Source organism: Cannabis sativa, chromosome 1 (assembly GCF_029168945.1).
Source record: "Cannabis sativa cultivar Pink pepper isolate KNU-18-1 chromosome 1, ASM2916894v1, whole genome shotgun sequence".
NCBI lineage: Eukaryota > Viridiplantae > Streptophyta > Magnoliopsida > Rosales > Cannabaceae > Cannabis > Cannabis sativa.
This window is the reverse complement of record NC_083601.1, coordinates 36,771,654-36,790,641: the sequence shown is the minus strand read 5'-3', so window position 1 is coordinate 36,790,641 and position 18,988 is coordinate 36,771,654. Positions and strand designations below refer to the sequence as shown.

Here is an 18,988-nt window from a genome sequence, read left to right as displayed (position 1 = left end):
ATTATTTGATTTTTTTTTTTTAATTGAGAAATATTTCTTTTAATTTTAAAATAAATTTTGAAATGATTTTTTATAATTTTTAAAGAAATATATTAGATGAACCAATATAAATATATGCCACGTGTACATGATGGTACATGTAAATAGTTCATCTCAGCGTTTAACTACGATAAATGGATGTCATCTTAAATTTGCTAACAATTTAGCAGTTTGGAGGATTTTACTACCAAAATTTGAGATTAGAGAGTTAAATGTAAGTGAAATGATAGTTGAGAGGATTTAGCCGCAAATTACTCTAAAAAAAATTATGAATACAGTTTAAGTTTTATGTAATAATAAATAATAAGAAAAAAGAGAAAAAAAAATAAAAAGGAAAGAAAACGAAGCGACTGTGAGAGATTGTGGAATTTATTGGGGTAAATACTACATTTTGGACTCTGTGTTGTAAAAGTTACTAATTTGACTCTCTGTTTTGTTAAATGACAAAATGGACCCTACATTTTACAAAATGGTAAAAATAGGACTCTGAACTCAATTTTTAACAATTTTATATTTTAATATAACCAACTTTAAAACAATTTCTAACACGAATTGATACAGAAAATATAACCAGTTTTGTCATAATATCTCTAGATCAAATTATTATTAAGTTTTATTTTGACCAAAAATCAGTTTAGGGTTCTATTTGTACAATTTTAGAAAATACAGGGTCCATATTATCATTTAACAAAATAGAGAGTCCAATTAGTAACTTTTGCAAAACACATAAAGTCTCAATTAGTATTTACCCAATTTATTATGAGCTCTCACTTCATTGTTGTTCACAAAATAATTCAAGAACCAACAGTATTGAGAATAATAAAACACTAAATCACATCTTTGTAATTAAAATGAAATTGTAGTTATTCCACGTAAATTTCTCTTTATTTTTTTGTGAGAAGGTTTATTTGAATTCTTCCTCTAAGTCAGCAAAAAGTGAATATTGTTATCAAGTATTAATAGTATTTAACACTACTATAAGATAATATCTTAAGAATAATTAGTGATATTCTATCAAAGTAAGAATTTTTTAGTGATAACGTAAGAATGATAATTTATGTTTAGTCACAATTTTTTTTATTTTTTAGTGATAATTTGTGTGCCTAAAAATAAGATTTTTTAAAGTATATTTTTTTTTAGGTAAGATTTCAACATTTAATTATACCAATAATGGTAAGTTATTTTTTAAAAAATAAAAAAAATGTATATAATCTGTTAATATATTTAGTTTCTTGAACATATTAAAGATAAAAAGTATAGAGAAAATTATATTTTATATCTATTTTATTTTATTTATTTTTAATTTTTTACTTTTATTTTTATATTCTTTAACATATATTCTTATTAAGTTAATGTAAAATATGTATTAAGATTTAAATAGAAATTGAGTATACTAAGTAATCCACTCAAGTGAGTATATTTACTTTTTTTTAAAATAAAATAAAAAAAAAAGTATATTTTAATAAAATATAATATGAAAGTAATTTTGATTAATAGATAAAAATATATTTGTCAAGCTTATCCGTAGAGTAGTATAATTATAATGAATGATTATCGTTTTGAACGTAATTTTGACTTATTTGCTAAAACTAAGGGTTATTGTATATATTATATTTGAAAGACTGGGATATGATAGCTGCTTTAAATTTGTAGAAATTCGATTATTATCGTTTTTTCTTTAAATGACGTTCTCAAGAGATATATGTTCAATACAATATTAATTTGATGGTTACGTTTATGTTATAATATCCAATTATGCGCTTATATTATTGAAAATTTTCAATAGAAGTAGCAGTTGGCATCCTTTTGACCTATTAGCTAAGCCCCCAAACTAATTAAATTATGAACATCTGGAACGGCATGTAATGTTATATTTGTGATGAAGATAATGAATCGCACTCTTCTATAATTAATGTACTGGACTAATTTTTTACAAAAATAAGTTTTCTTTCTCAAAAAAAAAAAAAAGTTTGGTAATATTTTTGACAACTAAACAATATTACTGAACTTAGAGGCGACCATTACATGTACATACTTGGATTTATTATTCTATATTTCTCTTTAACTCAAAAATTGCAATTTGATGATGATTACTTGCCAGAAAGATATGCCTTGATCACATAATAACGTTTGACAATTTTATGAAAATATATAACAGAAACATGGCATGAGATTGTTGAAACTAATATAAGTTAGGTGATAAGAACAATACATTAATAGCAATTATTATTATTATAACTAATAATTGTAATATAAACAATAATGAATATGGCTATTAATAATGGGTAAATCACAACCCTTTCCAGAAAGAAATCTATACATGCAACAAGGACAATATATAATATTCTAAGGCAGCAATCAAATTCAATGGAAATTAAATTAATGTCCCTATACCACTTCAGCTCCATTACAGGTAGAGTTTCGACTAATGGATATGAATAGTATGTATAGTCAATGTTTGATCCAGAATATTATTCCCATTAAAAAAAGTGCATGATTTGAAAGAAAAACCTCTCATAAACCCCACCAAGTCAAACTTCTCGAAAGTACTAGCCAAGCCAGTAACTTGTATTATCAAACAAATCAAAAGCTTTTAGCCAAACCCAACTAAACCCCACAATTTTATTGTTATCTCTTCAGTTCAAGAGTACTGATTGATATATATTACAGTACCATTTCTACTGCTGAGAGTACTTAATTAGAGCACCTAAGCTTTGAATGAATACTTTACAAACTTACAGTACTTGCCCAGACTTTGACACCAGCAAAATCTTTTACTGTAAACCCAACTTTTTCAAACTTGCCTTTCTCATTATTCTCTCTGAACTTCAAGTAATCCAAGCAAACAAAAGGCTTGTAAATTCTCTCATTTTCTTTACCTACAACCTCATTTGGTGCCAAGATCACTTTGTCATCCTCAAAACACCAGAAGAAAGCTATAGAAAACCGGTTCTGAGGCCGCCTCAAAACCACCCGGTGTGCTGAGGATCTTAACTTCTCATTGCTCCAAGCTTGCAACATGTCTCCTATGTTCACCAAAAGGGTCCCCTCACATGGGCTTATGTCCATCCATTTTCCCTCCTTTGACCTCACTTGAAGCCCTCCTATTTTATCTTGGTACACAATTGTTACACAGCTCATATCAGTGTGCATTCCAAGCCCTTCAACCTCATCTTCGATACTTTCAGGAGCTGAATAGTTGTTTATTCTGAGATAACCATGACATTTGTTGAACTCAGACTCAAAGAACTTATTCTTAAAGTCATCCCCTAAGCACATCAATAAAATCTTCATAATTTTCTTTGACAGTTCTGCCATCTTGCTCCCATATTCTTGTAGCATCTCACTGTTAAGAGAGTAATACAAATAAAATTATTATATATAGCACAAGAGAATATATATATACATAATACATGAGGGTTTTAGCTCATTTATATTGAATATGTAATATATATATATATATATATATATATATAAACATATATACCTGAAAAGAGAACTCTGTTTGTCAAAGAGCACATCAGCTGAACTTTGAGCAGATGCAAGGAAGTTTGGACCAGAAACTCTGAGGCTTTCAAAGTATGGAGAAGCTAAGAAATGAGGAGTATAAGTCTTTATAGAAGAGAAAGGACCAAGTTTGAGTTTAGTTTCAGAAGGGAGGCTAAAGAGATCATTTGACAAGGAACATATTTTGTTGTAAAGATCACTTGAAATCCCATGATTGGTTATGTGGAAGAATCCCCAAGTTTTGCAGGTTTCAGCTAAGGAAGATAGAGAAGAAGGGTCTAATTCTGGCTCAGAAATGTCTAATATATGAAGTTTAACAGAAGTTTTGGATTCAGACATTTTTTTTTTTTGTGGGGGAATATAGATGAAGAAAAGGTTTACTTTGTCCACTAATTAGATTGGGCTACCTATTAAATAGGCTTCCACTAGCTATAAAGATTAAAAGTAACACTTTTTACAGGATCATTTTTAACAAGAGATGGGACCCAAGTAAAAGTTATCCACTAGCTACACTTTCTTTTACTAGTAATGCAAATATTAAAAATGGTAAAAGGTACGAGTGGTTCTTAATACCATCTTATATGTTAATATTGCTATTAATTTCACTAAGTATTGAGTCTCATATAATTTAATGTAATAATTTTTAGAGAGTACCGTTAACTAATCACAAAATGATACATCTAGAAGGTGTTAAGTACCACTGATGATGCTGAAGGTAATAACAATGGTAATGTACAAATATATATAATTATGTGTTGATATGTTTATGTCTAGAAAGATCTTGCAATATATAGGTACAATAGTGTTATAGTGTCATGTCACTAAGATATTGGAGGACATAAATGACAGAAATAGAAAATGGGAAACCAATTAATAGTTTCATCCATTTTAAATTTCTTTATCAGAACCTAATTATAAATTTGGGTTCTCTAAACAAATAGTCAAGGTAAGATAAGATAGCCGATGGTGATTGAAAATTTTCAGTTATATAGGGCTGAAGACAGCCTGGTAAGTTGGTATCTTGCTGATGATATAAACTTTATTAGTTTTGTTAAGATACAAATATTTATATAACTTGGATTCTTGTGAAGAAAGTATTTGACTGGCTCTAACTCTTGTGCACCAAGCATGTGTAGAGTAGAGGTTGAAAAACCCCTTGGTTTCAATTACTATATAATTAAATCACTCTAAATTTTAATCATTATCTAAAAAGAAAGAGATATAACTAAGAGTTTTCATGCAGCATTTGATCCAAATGAAACCATGTATATTGATGTTGTGATGGTTTGGTGGTGATGATGATGTCCTTTAAATGCAAATATATAAGTGATATATATATAATAAATATATATTTGCATACATTATCCATCATTGTAGGCACATCCAATCAGGCAAAGATCTGAATATGGTTTGTTTGTAGAAAGTGACAAAATTATCTCTAAAGTAAGATATTGCACAAGCAAAAGAAAACCCAACAATGAATATTTATGAATATAAAAAAAGAGGCATAATGATAGCTTAAGGCTAAAAACATTGAACCAAATGCCAATAAATTGACTGCACTAATTCTAATTGCTTCAGTACTTAGAATTGTTAATATTAATTAAATATCATAATGGAGTTCATAAGAAAGAGCATGACACAGAAGTTGATACAATAAGGACAGTTTAATACAATTTGTGCTATATATTATTCACTAATGGATTTGTACTGCTGACTTTCACCTCTCCCCACTACCTTGAAATAATGATAAGAAAGCTTTGTTAGTTCACCGTGGAGAAAAAGAAAGGTAGGGCTTCAATGCAATACCACTATAGAATTACAGCACAATAGCAAACCCATTAGCCCATTATATTTGTTATGCTCATCTGTCATAATGAAAACAAAGAAGTCTTAGCCTTAATTATACATCCATTAAGTAAATTATTAGGTACAGTTATGCCTAGTATCACAGTAAATGGTTAGGGATATTATATAATTACTAGAACGCAACTACGTGCAAAGCACGTTGTATTTTTTTAAAAAAAAAAAATTATTTTTTGTAATTTTTTTATTTAAAAAGTTTAATTTAAAATAGAAATATTATTTATAACCTTTACTATATATTTCATAACATAAATTGTTTAATCATTCAAAAATATTACATAAGATAAGTTTGTTATTCTATTTTTTAAAATATTAGTTATATGTAATTTATTATCTAAGACAGAGATTTAACAACTTTCTCTTGTTTTAATTCCAATGATTCTGATAAAATTTCCAAATTAATCTTACCTTGTATCTAGAATTTTACAGTTTAAATTAAATTGTGTATAATAGTCATAATTTATTTTTAATTAAATTTAACTTACTTAAAGTAATGAATCTAATTTACCTTTAATAGTTTTGATAAAATAAAAAATAAAAATATTTACCTCTGTTGGTTGTAAGGTTATCATCAAATATTGAATTTTTTTGAATCTTGACAATTTCTCTAACTCAAACAGATAAACATGCATATGGATATGTATAACTTGTTGCAATTCTATTTTTTATTTTTAATTTATTTTTATCTTCCTTGAGAGATGCTAAAATAAGATATATTGTTATAATCTTTTTTTTTTTAATAAAAAAATTATTTATTCTATAACAAATCCTATTTTTTGAGGATTTACTATTTTTTTTTTTCATTGTTGTTGTCTGTTGTGGTCGATAATTGATTATGAAGTTAATTATTTTTGTTGTTGACAAAGTTAAGTCTTAGCAAAAAATTAATAAATTAAATATAAGAAAATTAGTTTTAAATTAAATATAGTAAATTGTAGTATTTACATTTGAATGATTTTAAGATATATCTATTGTAAGTATAATTGATTTTCATCATATTTTTTGGGCCTCATCATCGACAAAAGTAACAATATTTGATAAGTTAAGGTGGCGTTTAGTAACACTTTTTAATCGATTTCTGTTTTTAAAAGTAGAAAAGTAAAAATATTTTTCAAAAACATGTTCTATAAAATTGTTTTACTTTTCAATTTTATAATTAGAAATCAAAATTTTAAAAACAAAAAAAAAGCACTTTCAATATTTTTTTAAACAGTTTTTTTTCTTAATCAATCTTTTAGATTACAACCAGACCCGGACCCAAATCCCCTCCCTACGGCTCTGGCGCTAAACCCGACTTTTGACTTGAACCCTAATTCGACCCCGGACCTGGGCGAGCTTAAATAAAATCAAAAAATAAAAATAAAATTGAACTTTACAGAACACACTTTTGTTTTCTGTTGTTAAAATTGAAAAACAAAAGTGGTTACAGAACGCATTTTTGTTTTTCAAAAATAAATTTTTTAAAAACAAAAATTTTACTTTCATTTTGTGATTAAAAAATTAAAACACAAAAGTGTTACCAAACTTTTATTTATTTAAATACAAGCTGAAATTTTGTTTAGATAGATTTCTTTCTTATTATTTATCAACTAAATATATTTCTTAAATTTATTTTATTACCTATGTTATTTATATTAATTGCAACCGTTTAATCGTTAATTTGTATTTGAAAGTTAATATATTTTAGATTGAATTAGGATTTTGTTTATTTTTTTCAATTCTTTTATTTTTGTTGTAGAGATAATCATTTATTAATATAGATAGTTTTTATATTTAAAATGGTTATGTTGTTTAGCAATGCGTACTTTATTAATGTAATACTTAATATATATTTAATACTATTAATACATATTTAATATCTCTTCCATTACCGTAAGTGTTGGTATCAGACTTAAAATTTTTATAGCTTCTATTTTATTTGTTATTTTCACCAACTAAATAAGAATTAAGATAAAAAAAATTGCAAATCCAGCATTATCGGTAAATGAAACCAATCTTCAGTTATTATATATGCTTATATATAATTTTAAATCTGTATTTATCTTTATAATAATATAAAATAATAAATTATTATATGTAACTTGTATAAATAATCCAATATATAAATTATTATAAGAATTTCTTCCTTTTAGATTTTTTTAGCAATCCCCTTTTTTTTTAAAAATAATAATAATAATAATAATACTTTTTCCTAGCGATCTCTCTTATCTTTGACCTTCTCTTTTTATTTTTTCCCCTGGTTTGATGGTTTCTACACTTTTATAATAAAAAAAATACTACCGCTCCATTTATTTGACTCATTAACTTTATTATTTATTTTTTTATAACCTAAATGAAACCAAAAGTAAAAAAAAAAAAAAATGAAGCAATCAGTTTTGGCTATTACAGAAAGCACTTCAAGAGAGAAAACCAGAAAAATTAAGGGATTCAGCCCATAAAGCAATCTTATGAGCATTTGGGTTAACAGCACGGGGAATCCACACAAAATTACAAGAATCACATGTCTTAAACAAAGAAGACAATTGCAGAAAAATAGATGAAGAACGGCAGCCATCAGATTCTGAGGTTTAATGCTAATGTTTGTTAGTTGGATTGGAGAATGGTAGCGATTTAATGATTGTCATGCTTTTAAGGATTTTAGATTTTTGATTGTTTATTTGTGATTTATAATTCTCCAATTGATGTTTTTCCATCAGCTAGATCTTGGCACCTGATATGCTATTCAATTAATATTGATAAAGCTGCTTTGTATAAATTGTATTGGAGTATTTATGATTGGTTTATGCAATTTTGTTCCCTTCACGTCTTGGGCTTTTTTTTTTTTTAATTGCTTCTTATTTGATTTGAGTTTGTTGGATATTAATGGTCTTTTCTGAAGGAGTGTCTCGATCGTTTGTGAATAATGGGTTTTTTTTTTTTAAATGGAATGGGTGTCTTTTCTGAAGGAGTGTCTCGTTTGTGAATAATAGTTATTTTTGTTAATCGAATGGGCATTTGACTCTACTTGGAATGGGTGTGTCTGTTAAAAGTTAACTTTTTAAATAGTATATTCTGTTAAATACACAACAATCTGTGAAGTGCATAACAAAATCTGTTAGATAGGCATTTATATATTAAGTAAGATTTAAATTATGTATCTAATATTTAATTCTACCATATAACACTTTGAGCACTACTGATGCGAGCACTGATGCCTTTTAGCACATTTTTCAGTTATTTCAGTAGATCTTAATTTTTCTTTGATGGCATCTTAAATGTACATTAAAAGACAAATTGATATATCAATTCAACCCAAAAAACTGAATTGCCTTATTAGTGTCACCAGTAATTGTCCAGTTACAATTTATAAACGATTTTTTAAATATATAAACGGCTTTGTATAAAGTAGACCATACCAAAAGGTTTTAATAACTGTCGGGAACCAACGAACGAATTCTTCTGTAAACAAAAAGGAAGTCAAGACTCAAAAAGATATACAAAACGACACGGCAGTAACTTTAACACTCAAAATTGCTACCCAAAAGAACCCTTCAAAATACATGTCGTTTCGTTTCGTTTCAGAACGACATATTTTTTGACCAAACGTCAAACAAAATAATGTAGTGTATTGCAGCTGTTGTCTTAAAGCGTCTAGAAGGGGGCATGAGAGTGAGACAACGAATAAGTCTATAGTCTATAAAAACTCGAAATCTTGAATGCGAAGATCCCCTCAAAATCACATGAATATGGGCCGGCATGGGCCTCAAATACGCAGCCCACTAGAAAAAAGGAGGGAGGCCTCAAGACAATTTTTGTCAATATTAATGAAATAATAAAGATTGTTTTTTGATAACAAAATAATAAAGATTGTTACACCAAAGATATCGAAGAATTTTAAAAGAAGATACAAAACAAGTAAACTTATTAATATTATAGTGTTATGAGGAATTTGGTTTTGGTCCCAGCTTAAAAAGTTGTCTTAAAAATTTGTAGAGGGGATTCTAATAATTAATCTCATTCTGAAATTTCAGAAAACAAGGAAGAACATTTTTTAAATCAAAAAGGCAAAAAAATAAAACAACAACAATTATTTTTTAGAAAAAGAACAATTAATCATCCTTTGACAATACTAAATGAAACAAGGTAACAAAACGTATGTCACGACTGTGTGTGGAGTTATAGTTTGAAGCTATTGATTACAGGGTTTCTATAACAACAATTAAGTTATCTTTCGACTATAACTTAAAACGCTTATATATTGAGTTAATTGCACAAATAATAATTGTTCAATTGAGTTATTTCGCCATGCCTAAATATATATTCCCATTTAAAGAAACACCAATATACTTTCATGAAACCTCACATTCACTACTTTCAAAAAAAAAAAAAAAAAAAAAAACCCTCACATTCACATGCATAATCCAAACAAATGGAAGGGGGAATTCTTGAAGTACTTCTTGTCAATGCTGAAGGTATTAGACACACAAATCTTGTTGGTAAGCCAATCTCTTTTTTAACTTTTTTTATTCTTTTTTCATTTGCAATGTTTTTCTAATTATCAACTGGTGAAAATTGAGTGACTAAAAATTGAAAGAGTTTTTGTAGGGAGACCAGACTATTATGTCTTTATAGAGTGTGGAGAGCACTTGTATAGAAGCAAAATATCATCAGGTATTGTTTGTGTGACTTCATTTTCACTCTTAATGATTCCATTCCATACATGTCTACCTTATTTTTAGTCATTTTTTCTTTTATATTTCCAATGCAGGTGAAAATGAAAAGGCTTGGTGGAATGAAAAGTTCACATTTGAATTTCCAATGTATGATTGGAAAAACTTAACCCATCTCAAGTTTACAATTATGAACAGACAACTCTTCTCTGATGGTCAATTTGTTGGTGAAACTATGTAAAATATTGCATTCTGTAACAACTAGCAAGCATTTATAATTTTCTAGTCACTAAAATATAGCCTTTTTAAACTTGGTGAATATTTTGGGTGTACTATGCAGAATTCATTTAGGTGGAATAATCACAGAGGGGTGTGACAGAGGATTTCTAGAAGTGAAACCAGCCCCATATAATGTAGTACTTGAAGATGACACTTATAGAGGACAGCTAAAGATTGGACTCAAATTTATTTCAAACGTAAGTAAGAATTATTTAATTACAATAAACGTAATAATAATAAATATGATATATATTGGTATTGCCCATTATTATTTTTATTATTTATTTCAATTTGTTATTCTTGCAGAAAGATGTGACAGAAAGAACACCAGAGCAAATTACAGAGGAACATAAGAAACCTAAGCCTACTGAGTGTGGTAGAATTGTTCATTTATGGAGAACTTTATGGTGGTGGTCTTCCTTTTTCTATTCAAGGGATTCAAAAACACAGCCATAGCCACATTTGTGAAAATAAAACATCATTTGCTCTGCTTCAATTTGGTGATGTAATTAAGAATAAATCACAAGGGTTTATTTTCTCAAATTTTACTTTTTTTTCACCCTTAGACCTCAGGAATAACTTGGAAATTGTTTTGAGGTATACTTGGGTTGACATCTTAAAGTTTCATACACAAACACTTGTTTTGAAATGTTTTGATGGCAATTAAATGACATTTATGTTAGTATTAATTTTTCCACATGTGAGTTGGAGGCTCTAGAAACATGATAAAAATCAGTAGTGTAGCATTCTGGACCAATATTATTAGTGATATAAATAAATATATATATTATAAATTTTAAGGACAAACTAACATTAGAAAATGAAGAATTAATACAACGTACATTTAAAAAGAAAAAAAAAATAGATATGGGTTCTAAAGTGTTTTTTTTTTTGCTTAACTAAATACACGTAAAGCATATAAACAAAAGCATGCATATGCATTGATTTATGAGTTGGAGTTAGCCAGTTAGGTTCATGCATTATTAGTTAGAAAGAAGTATTTGACTTTGATTGTTAATTAAATTTATATGGTAGTATATATATACATATATACAGGGCCGGCCCTGAAAATTTATGGGCCCAAGACGAATTAAATTTTGGGGCCCTCAAAAATATGTCAAAAAAAAGAGTGTCATGGGATTTGAACCCATTACCTTGGACATTATGTCCTCCACCTCAACCAACTAAGCTATAAATATTTGTTGTTTATATTACACTTAAATTTTACTTAAATAAAAGTTCTCAATAATTTTTTTTTATTTTTTATTTTGGGCGGAAAGTGTGGGCCCTAGGCACGGGCCTAGCCCGCCTATGCCTAGGGCCGGCCCTGCATATATATATATATATATTTGTGTAGACTTGTAGAAGCTAGCTATAATAGAACATGATCAAACGAGCTACATATATCGACTACAAAATGGTAGGCACGTCTATATAACATTATTTAGAAGTTGACCGACAATATTGGGATTTAAAAAAAATATATAATGCATTTATTAAAATTCATTATCTTTTTCCTTTCATTCAGTGTTAAACTACTTAATAAAGAAGATTAGTGCAAGTTGAAACGATTTTCATGAGCCTTATAAGTATTCAAAGCTATAAGAATAAGACCAATCTAACTAAATCTTTATGTAAATTCCAATTATATTCTTTAATCTACCACATCTAGTATTTCAAAATTCAAAATATTGTTGATTGTGAATCCTACTCATCATATTAACTAACAAAAAAAAAAAAAAGACAAATGAGCATAAGTTACTTTTTACTTTTTTTTTTCTTCAAAGAATATTTTTGGAGTGGTAAATTTTGAATTTTAAATACTATATAGAAAGAGCATGAGAAAATATAAATAATTTCGTGGAACACTATCCCAAAACAATAAAATAAAAAAGACAATATTTTGACCTTACACTAATTATATTTCATTTGTCAGATAAAACTTCTTTTAACGAATTGGAGATTAATCATGACTCGCATGCATGTCTTAAAACTGTAATATATATTTTATTTTTTCTTTGTGCACTCTTCTTCATAAATTATAGTACCTTTGGTCCCCTCAAGGCCTCAACCAAATAAATAATTTATTTGTAAGCAGAAGAATAAAAGAATCAGAAAAATAATTAAATTTTCACCTTCCAATGGCTCAATATAAATCCCTTTTAAAACAAAAATAATAATAAAAGAAACTCAATATAAATGCAAATAAATACTAATGAGTGTTTTATTTAATAGAATATGGTCAAATTTAATTTGTTCAATTTTTTATATATATAAAAAAAGGGATCACCCCTAGTTTAAATGCAAAAGGATACATGGAATAATAATAATTTTTTCATTTATTTTTAAATATGATGATAACATTAATTATCAGAAAGAAAAAAAATGATGATGATGATGATTCACTATTAACTTCTGTTTTTTATTTCCCCCACGTAGTCAGAGAATCATAAAAAATAATAAAGAAATACATTAAACAACCCAATAGGACTCTGTATATATCAAGGTCCTACTAAGATGCACTCTTCTGCATGTCGTGGGTTTACTTTCTCAGGAACCAAACACATTTCAATCTTCAACTCTCCAGCCATTTTTCTTTCTGGGTTTTTCTTCTTCACCAACATCTGTGGCTCAGACTAGAAGATCAGACGGTTGATATTACTCCTTTTCTTTCGAGAAGAAAAGTTTCTCTTTTTTGTTGTTAAAGACAAGGTATTGGACCAGCTAATTAGCCAAAGACATGCTTAGGAGGGAACTGTTTCAAACTGTCTTAGTTCAAATCTTCAAATTCAAATACTGCCATTAAAAAGGTAATTAATATTCTAAAGAATGGTGTGACCGTTACCTTTAGAAAAAAACAAATTCAAATTTCAGTTTGTTTCGTCTCAAGAAAGTTCTTCCAAGATTGTTTTTTAATTTATTTAATGTGCTATGAACTTTAGTTACATTTGTTCAGTAAAACTGTTTTAGTTCCTGATCAAGAAAACTACCTGTGAGAAACCACTGTTTTGCTTTTTTATGACCAAAAAGAAAAGAAAGATTACGCCTCCTCTGTCTCTTTTTCTTGGGGACCCTTTTTCCTTTTTCTAATTTACATTCCAAGATAGATAAATAGGCAGTTCATGGGTCTGAATTTTTGGATTAGAGTCCCACCAAAATGTTGAGAAACTGATTATGAAGTTGTGAACTTTTTTAGAGCCCACTTAGCTAATTTGTGCAAAAAAATTGTTTGCAGGTTTTGATTATATTTGACTAGAAAAATTAGTTTCATTCAGAAATGGAAAATTTATCAAACTATGAAGAAAGTTATGATCTGTATCAACCTTCGCCTTCTTCCTTGGATCAAATTGACAAATCAACCACAGAAACTCCAGGATACTCAACAATTAGTGGTGATTCTTTTGCTTATTGCCGGACTAATTCAGAGACCTCTGCTTTTTCTGATCCTACAGATGACCAAAGTTATTCAAGTGAGCCTTCTCCTTCATGTTGGCACGCCTTGAAGTCCTTAAATTCCAGCGCCGGAGTTAATAACGAAGCTGTTTTTACCAGACTAGGCATGAAGCAAAACAAGCCTCTTGTTGGTGATCATAAACTCAATGATCAAGAGGTGTTGGATACAGGTGTGTTTTTATAGTTAGTCTTGTTATGTAACTAGTTTTTGTTTTAAAGAGGTATTATATGCTGACTTGAGTGAATGGAATTAATGGCAGAGCTTGAGTTGATGAAAGAAAGATTTGCAAAACTTTTGCTGGGTGAAGACATGTCTGGGAGTGGCAAAGGTGTTTGTACCGCAGTTACTATCTCAAATTCCATAACCAATCTCTATGGTAAATCTTTAATTGAGATTAAGCAAATATGACTATTTTTTGCTTTCATTTTTCAATCTGAAATCTCTTTTTTGTATTCAGCTACTGTTTTTGGGCAAAATTTGAGGCTAGAGCCTCTAAATTCTGAGAAGAGAGCTATGTGGAAGAGAGAAATGGATTGTCTTCTATCTGTATGTGATTACATAGTAGAATTCATCCCTGCCACATCACAAAATTTGAGAGATGGAACAGCTTTAGAGGTATTTACATACATGAATGATTCATGGGCTGTAATGAAATTCAACTAGTTTTGCTATACTATTGCTTGTTATGAACCTTTTCTGATATATATTATTTTTCCCCTTTAATCTCTCAGATTATGACAAGTAGACCAAGAGCTGATATTTATATAAACCTGCCAGCTTTGAGAAAGCTTGACGCAATGCTTATTGTAAGGATCTCTATCTTGCACTATCTCTAATACTTTCACTCAGTTCTCTATCAGAGTCTAATATATACATGGATTCTTTCGCAGGAAATATTGGACAGTTTCCAAGACAGAGAGTTCTGGTATGCAGAACAAGGAAGCTTGTCATCCAGTTCAATTGGTTCAGGTCCTTCAGGATCATTTCGGAGAATTGTTCAGAGAAAAGATGAGAAATGGTGGTTGCCAGTTCCATGTGTTTCTCCAGATGGACTCACTGAGAAAGCAAGGAAGCATTTGAGACACAAACGTGACTGTGCCAATCAAATCCACAAAGCAGCCATGGCCATCAATAGTAGTATTCTTGCTGAGATGGAAATTCCAGACACATACATGGCAACTCTTCCAAAGGTTATTTCTCTACTTTCACTTTAAAACTTCTGAGAAAAGCCAATTGACATATTTAACCCACTGTACAACAAGTTTCTCTCATAGTACTAATGCTAATGCAGTTCAAAAAGTTGTTCATTTCACTATGTTTCCTACTATTCTGTTCTGACCTGTTTTTTCAACAAATATTTTTGTTTCTAGAGTGGCAAAGCGTGTTTAGGAGATATGATTTATCGGTACATGTACTCAGCAGACAAGTTCTCTCCAGAACATCTCCTTGACTGCCTCAATCTTGCATCAGAACATGAAGCGCTTGAGTTAGCAGATAGGGTCGAAGCTTCAATGTACACATGGAGACGTAAGGCGTGCATGAGCCATTCAAAATCATCATGGAACATGGTTAAGGATCTTATGTCGGACACTGATAGGAGTGACAAAAATCATGTTTTGGCGGAGAGGGCTGACAGTTTGTTGTTCTGTTTGAAGCAGAAATATCCTGAGCTTTCTCAGACAACCTTGGACACCAGCAAGATTCAATACAATAAGGTAAAGATTATAATGATATTTCAGACTTCAAAGTAATATTTGAGATGAAATATATTCTTATATAAGTATAATAACCCAAGTAAAAGTTTTTTCAAAACCATAATTGATTATATCTATGTGGGAAATATTATACTCATTATGAATTTGTCTGATTATGCAGGATGTGGGACAAGCAATATTGGAGAGCTACTCAAGAGTGTTGGAAGGTTTAGCATTCAACATAGTTGCTTGGATTGAAGATGTTATATTTGTAGATAGATCTGTTAGGAACCAAAATAATTAGAGATTGCAAATGAGTTTATTGTTAAATAGGGATTATCTTAATCTTAGTCCCATAACTATTTTTCTTCTCTAACCGTTTATAACAGGAAAGTGCAGATGTTATAGCTAATGGCTAATCACCATGCATATATGTTAATGCAGCTTAATTCTCTTTTTCTTATTTTTTTTTTTCTTTTTTGTAATCTTGAGTTTGTACAATATTATCATCCAATATATTGAACAATTTTCAAAAGTATGACCACTATATAAAAAAAGTAAACATACATTCATGGATACAACTTAAATCACTTGAGATATATATACATAGGCGTTGAGATAAATAAAATAAATTAATTATAAAATGAGAGTAAAAGAACATCGATATTATCAATCCAAATATGATGGAAGAAGAAACCTGGATTTATCCCTTGAGTATCTCGGTTACATAAATGGCAACAAAAATTCACTCATCTATAATGAGCTGACTTTAATGTGAAATTTTAAGTCACTAATGCCTATCTCTCTCCCTATTAATATCTTTGTTATTATGATTAACTGAGTTTATACACTAAACTTTAAAACCCTAACCAAAAATTCTCACCATAACAGCCATAGCCACCGGCGAACTGCCTCTCTAGCCATCTCCCAATCTCTCCCTGTCTCCCTCTCTTCCCGTCTTTCTCTGTCGCACCAGCACGGCCAGCCACACCAGCCATATTCCGGCCACCGAAAACCTCAACCCCGTCTTTGTCTGTTGCACCACCACCACAGATGGGTAGAATTGAAAGAGCATATCAGCTTCATTTTAATTCACTACGTTCAATTTTTTTTTTTGGTAGTTTTCGGAATTATTGTTACTTTGAACTAAGTAGTTTTTCTTTTTTTTTTTGGGGGTTTGTCATTACAGTAACAGATTTCGGATAATTGTTATCCAATTCAGAGTAGAATATCCACGTCAGCAGCAGAAGTTGACCAATCAAAAGTGGACATAGGATCGCGTGTCCATTGCGGACCAATGAAGAGAAATCCGACGTGGCACGTGGACATCCACGGGCTCAAACATTTATCTTTGTATCTTCTTCCGACTCTTCTCATTTCCACACACACTCTATTGTTATTCTACAACTGAAGATTGTAGTACAGAGGTTTCCTTTCTCTCTTGGTGAAATGGCTTCTCTGGCAGCTGGTTCCTCCCTTGGCGTGTCGGAAATGCTTGGAAAGCCCCTCAACTTCATCGGAGGGGCCAGGTCGCCTGCTCCCACTCCCTCCAGCCCTGCCACCTTCAAGACCGTTGCTCTCTTCTCCAGAAAGAAGCCCGCACCAAAGGCCAAGCCAGCTCCTGTTGCTCCGGCTGATGACGAACTCGCCAAGTGGTATGGTAAGTATCACTACTTTGCTTACCACCTACAGCTATTTCTTTGTAATTGTATTGTATTATTATATATATACTTTATGTTTTGGTTCATTTCAGGTCCTGATAGAAGAATCTTTTTGCCCGATGGACTTCTAGACCGGTCTGAGATCCCAGAGTACTTGACAGGAGAAGTTCCTGGAGAGTAAGATATAATGTCTTTCTTTCTTTCTTTCTTTTTTGGCTTTAACAAATTGTGATAGTGGTGGCTGATATGAGATCATCGTATATGCTTTGAATGGTGTTTTTATTTCAGCTATGGATATGACCCTTTTGGGTTAAGCAAGAAGCCAGAGGACTTCAGCAAGTAAGTACTCAGTTCCTCTGTTTCAACTCTATAAATTAATAGATCAAGGCTTATTCGTGTTGCTTCGGCTGTTGTGCAGGTACCAAGCTTTTGAGTTGATCCATGCTCGATGGGCTATGCTTGGAGCTGCCGGCTTCATTATCCCCGAGGCCTTCAACAAATTCGGCGCCAACTGCGGTCCTGAGGCTGTTTGGTTCAAGGTTCGAATTTTAAACAAACTTAATAAATAGAAGAAATGAGTTAAAAACATTATGAATCAACGATCATCCTTGTCTTAATTTGCATTAAGTATTTGAAAATAGAAGAGAAATTCGAGTATAGATGCTACTGCTTAACTTGATGCATGTTTGTATATGTATATGAATTCAGACAGGAGCTCTTCTCCTAGACGGGAACACATTGAACTACTTTGGCAAGAACATTCCCATCAATTTAGTTGTTGCCGTTGTTGCTGAGATAGTTCTCCTTGGGGGAGCTGAATACTACAGAATCACCAATGGCTTGGTATGCTAGTTTATGTACCCGAATATCTAATAATACATTACTATCATTAAATTTAGTTTTGAAATAATCTAAATGTCGATTATGTTGTGAATGGAACTATAGGACTTTGAAGACAAGCTTCACCCTGGTGGTCCATTTGATCCTTTGGGGCTAGCTAAGGATCCAGACCAGGCAGCACTACTGAAGGTTAAAGAGATTAAGAATGGGAGACTTGCTATGTTCGCCATGCTCGGTTTCTATTTCCAAGCTTACGTAACAGGAGAAGGCCCAGTGGAGAACCTCGCTAAACATCTCAGCGATCCTTTTGGCAACAACTTGCTTACTGTCATTGCTGGAACTGCAGAAAGAGCTCCAACCCTCTAATTTTCTTTCCTATTTTTCTCATGTTTGTACTCACTTGTGATGAACATGTCAATGCGCTTTGTGTCTGCTCATCTTCGAAATCAAGAAGTGTTTTTTTGTTATTGCTTTTTTCTTTTTATGAGCAGGTCATGTGGAGTGCTATTTATGTACTATACAAGTATTTCGACATGTGCAATTGTGATTGACTCGTAAATTTTATTCACCAATGCTGAAATTTCAACCAAATACTTCTACATCCTCAAGCCTGATTTTTTCGAAACAAAAGCGTGACCTGAATTTCGAAACAGCTTTATGACCCTGTGATCTAAATTATACAAGTGTTAACGGTATGGAATCAAAAGATTTGAATCCCATGAAGCATTGGCAAAGTCATATCCTGTTAGCCCAAGAATGGCTCCTAAAAGGGGTGAAGCTTGTCTTCAAAGTGTTAGAAATAGTTATAATCATCATATCCTGTTAGCAACTTAAGAAATCTTAGCAATAAATGGACAGAAAACAATGTAATAAGCAAGAAAAGCACAATGCCAATGAGTTCAGAGATAGGAGGATGCAAACTCTTATTTTTATACAGTTTGGTGGAATTTCAGCCACCTGCGTCTTTGGTCTTCAAAGTTGTAAGCTTTGAGTGCAACT

General features: G+C 30.6%; 4 protein-coding genes and 1 long non-coding RNA gene across 7 annotated transcripts; 3 read left to right on the top strand and 2 right to left on the bottom strand.

Moving 5' to 3' along the window:
* Positions 1-2,400: 2,400 nt before the first annotated feature.
* LOC115704916 (gibberellin 20-oxidase-like protein) lies at positions 2,401-4,141 on the bottom strand. Its single transcript, XM_030632136.2, has 2 exons — positions 3,527-4,141; positions 2,401-3,385 (listed from the first exon to the last, which is right to left on the bottom strand). Exons 1-2 carry the CDS (start codon positions 3,883-3,885, stop codon positions 2,767-2,769), a joined length of 978 nt encoding a protein of 325 aa, XP_030487996.2. The 5' UTR covers positions 3,886-4,141; the 3' UTR covers positions 2,401-2,766.
* Positions 4,142-9,355: 5,214 nt separating this feature from the next.
* Positions 9,356-11,022, top strand: LOC115704721 (elicitor-responsive protein 3). Of its 2 annotated transcripts, XM_030631926.2 has the most exons (5): positions 9,356-9,887; positions 9,997-10,062; positions 10,160-10,298; positions 10,402-10,537; positions 10,647-11,022. In XM_030631926.2, exons 1-5 carry the CDS (start codon positions 9,821-9,823, stop codon positions 10,794-10,796), a joined length of 558 nt encoding a protein of 185 aa, XP_030487786.2. In that variant the 5' UTR covers positions 9,356-9,820; the 3' UTR covers positions 10,797-11,022. The 2 variants fall into 2 exon arrangements, with proteins under 2 accessions (XP_030487786.2, XP_060969869.1); XM_061113886.1 differs by having other exon boundaries at positions 10,402-11,022.
* A 1,676-nt stretch (positions 11,023-12,698) lies between these two features.
* Positions 12,699-16,023, top strand: LOC115708155 (rop guanine nucleotide exchange factor 3). 2 transcript variants are annotated; one of them, XM_030636366.2, is made up of 8 exons: positions 12,699-13,150; positions 13,793-13,963; positions 14,054-14,170; positions 14,252-14,409; positions 14,526-14,600; positions 14,685-14,984; positions 15,165-15,509; positions 15,670-16,023. In XM_030636366.2, the coding sequence occupies exons 2-8, from the start codon at positions 13,900-13,902 to the stop codon at positions 15,790-15,792; spliced, it is 1,182 nt and encodes a 393-aa protein (XP_030492226.2). In that variant the 5' UTR covers positions 12,699-13,150; positions 13,793-13,899; the 3' UTR covers positions 15,793-16,023. The 2 variants fall into 2 exon arrangements, with proteins under 2 accessions (XP_030492226.2, XP_060969858.1); XM_061113875.1 differs by having other exon boundaries at positions 12,715-13,150; positions 13,576-13,963.
* LOC115708156 (uncharacterized) lies at positions 14,309-15,274 on the bottom strand. Its single transcript, XR_004009828.2, has 2 exons — positions 15,134-15,274; positions 14,309-15,013 (listed from the first exon to the last, which is right to left on the bottom strand). It is a non-coding gene; the product is annotated as an uncharacterized LOC115708156 (long non-coding RNA).
* A 617-nt stretch (positions 16,024-16,640) lies between the features above and the next one.
* On the top strand, positions 16,641-18,580 carry LOC115706508 (chlorophyll a-b binding protein CP26, chloroplastic). Its single transcript, XM_030634175.2, has 6 exons — positions 16,641-17,148; positions 17,242-17,326; positions 17,438-17,488; positions 17,568-17,688; positions 17,858-17,992; positions 18,095-18,580. Exons 1-6 carry the CDS (start codon positions 16,938-16,940, stop codon positions 18,353-18,355), a joined length of 864 nt encoding a protein of 287 aa, XP_030490035.1. The 5' UTR covers positions 16,641-16,937; the 3' UTR covers positions 18,356-18,580.
* Positions 18,581-18,988: the final 408 nt, after the last annotated feature.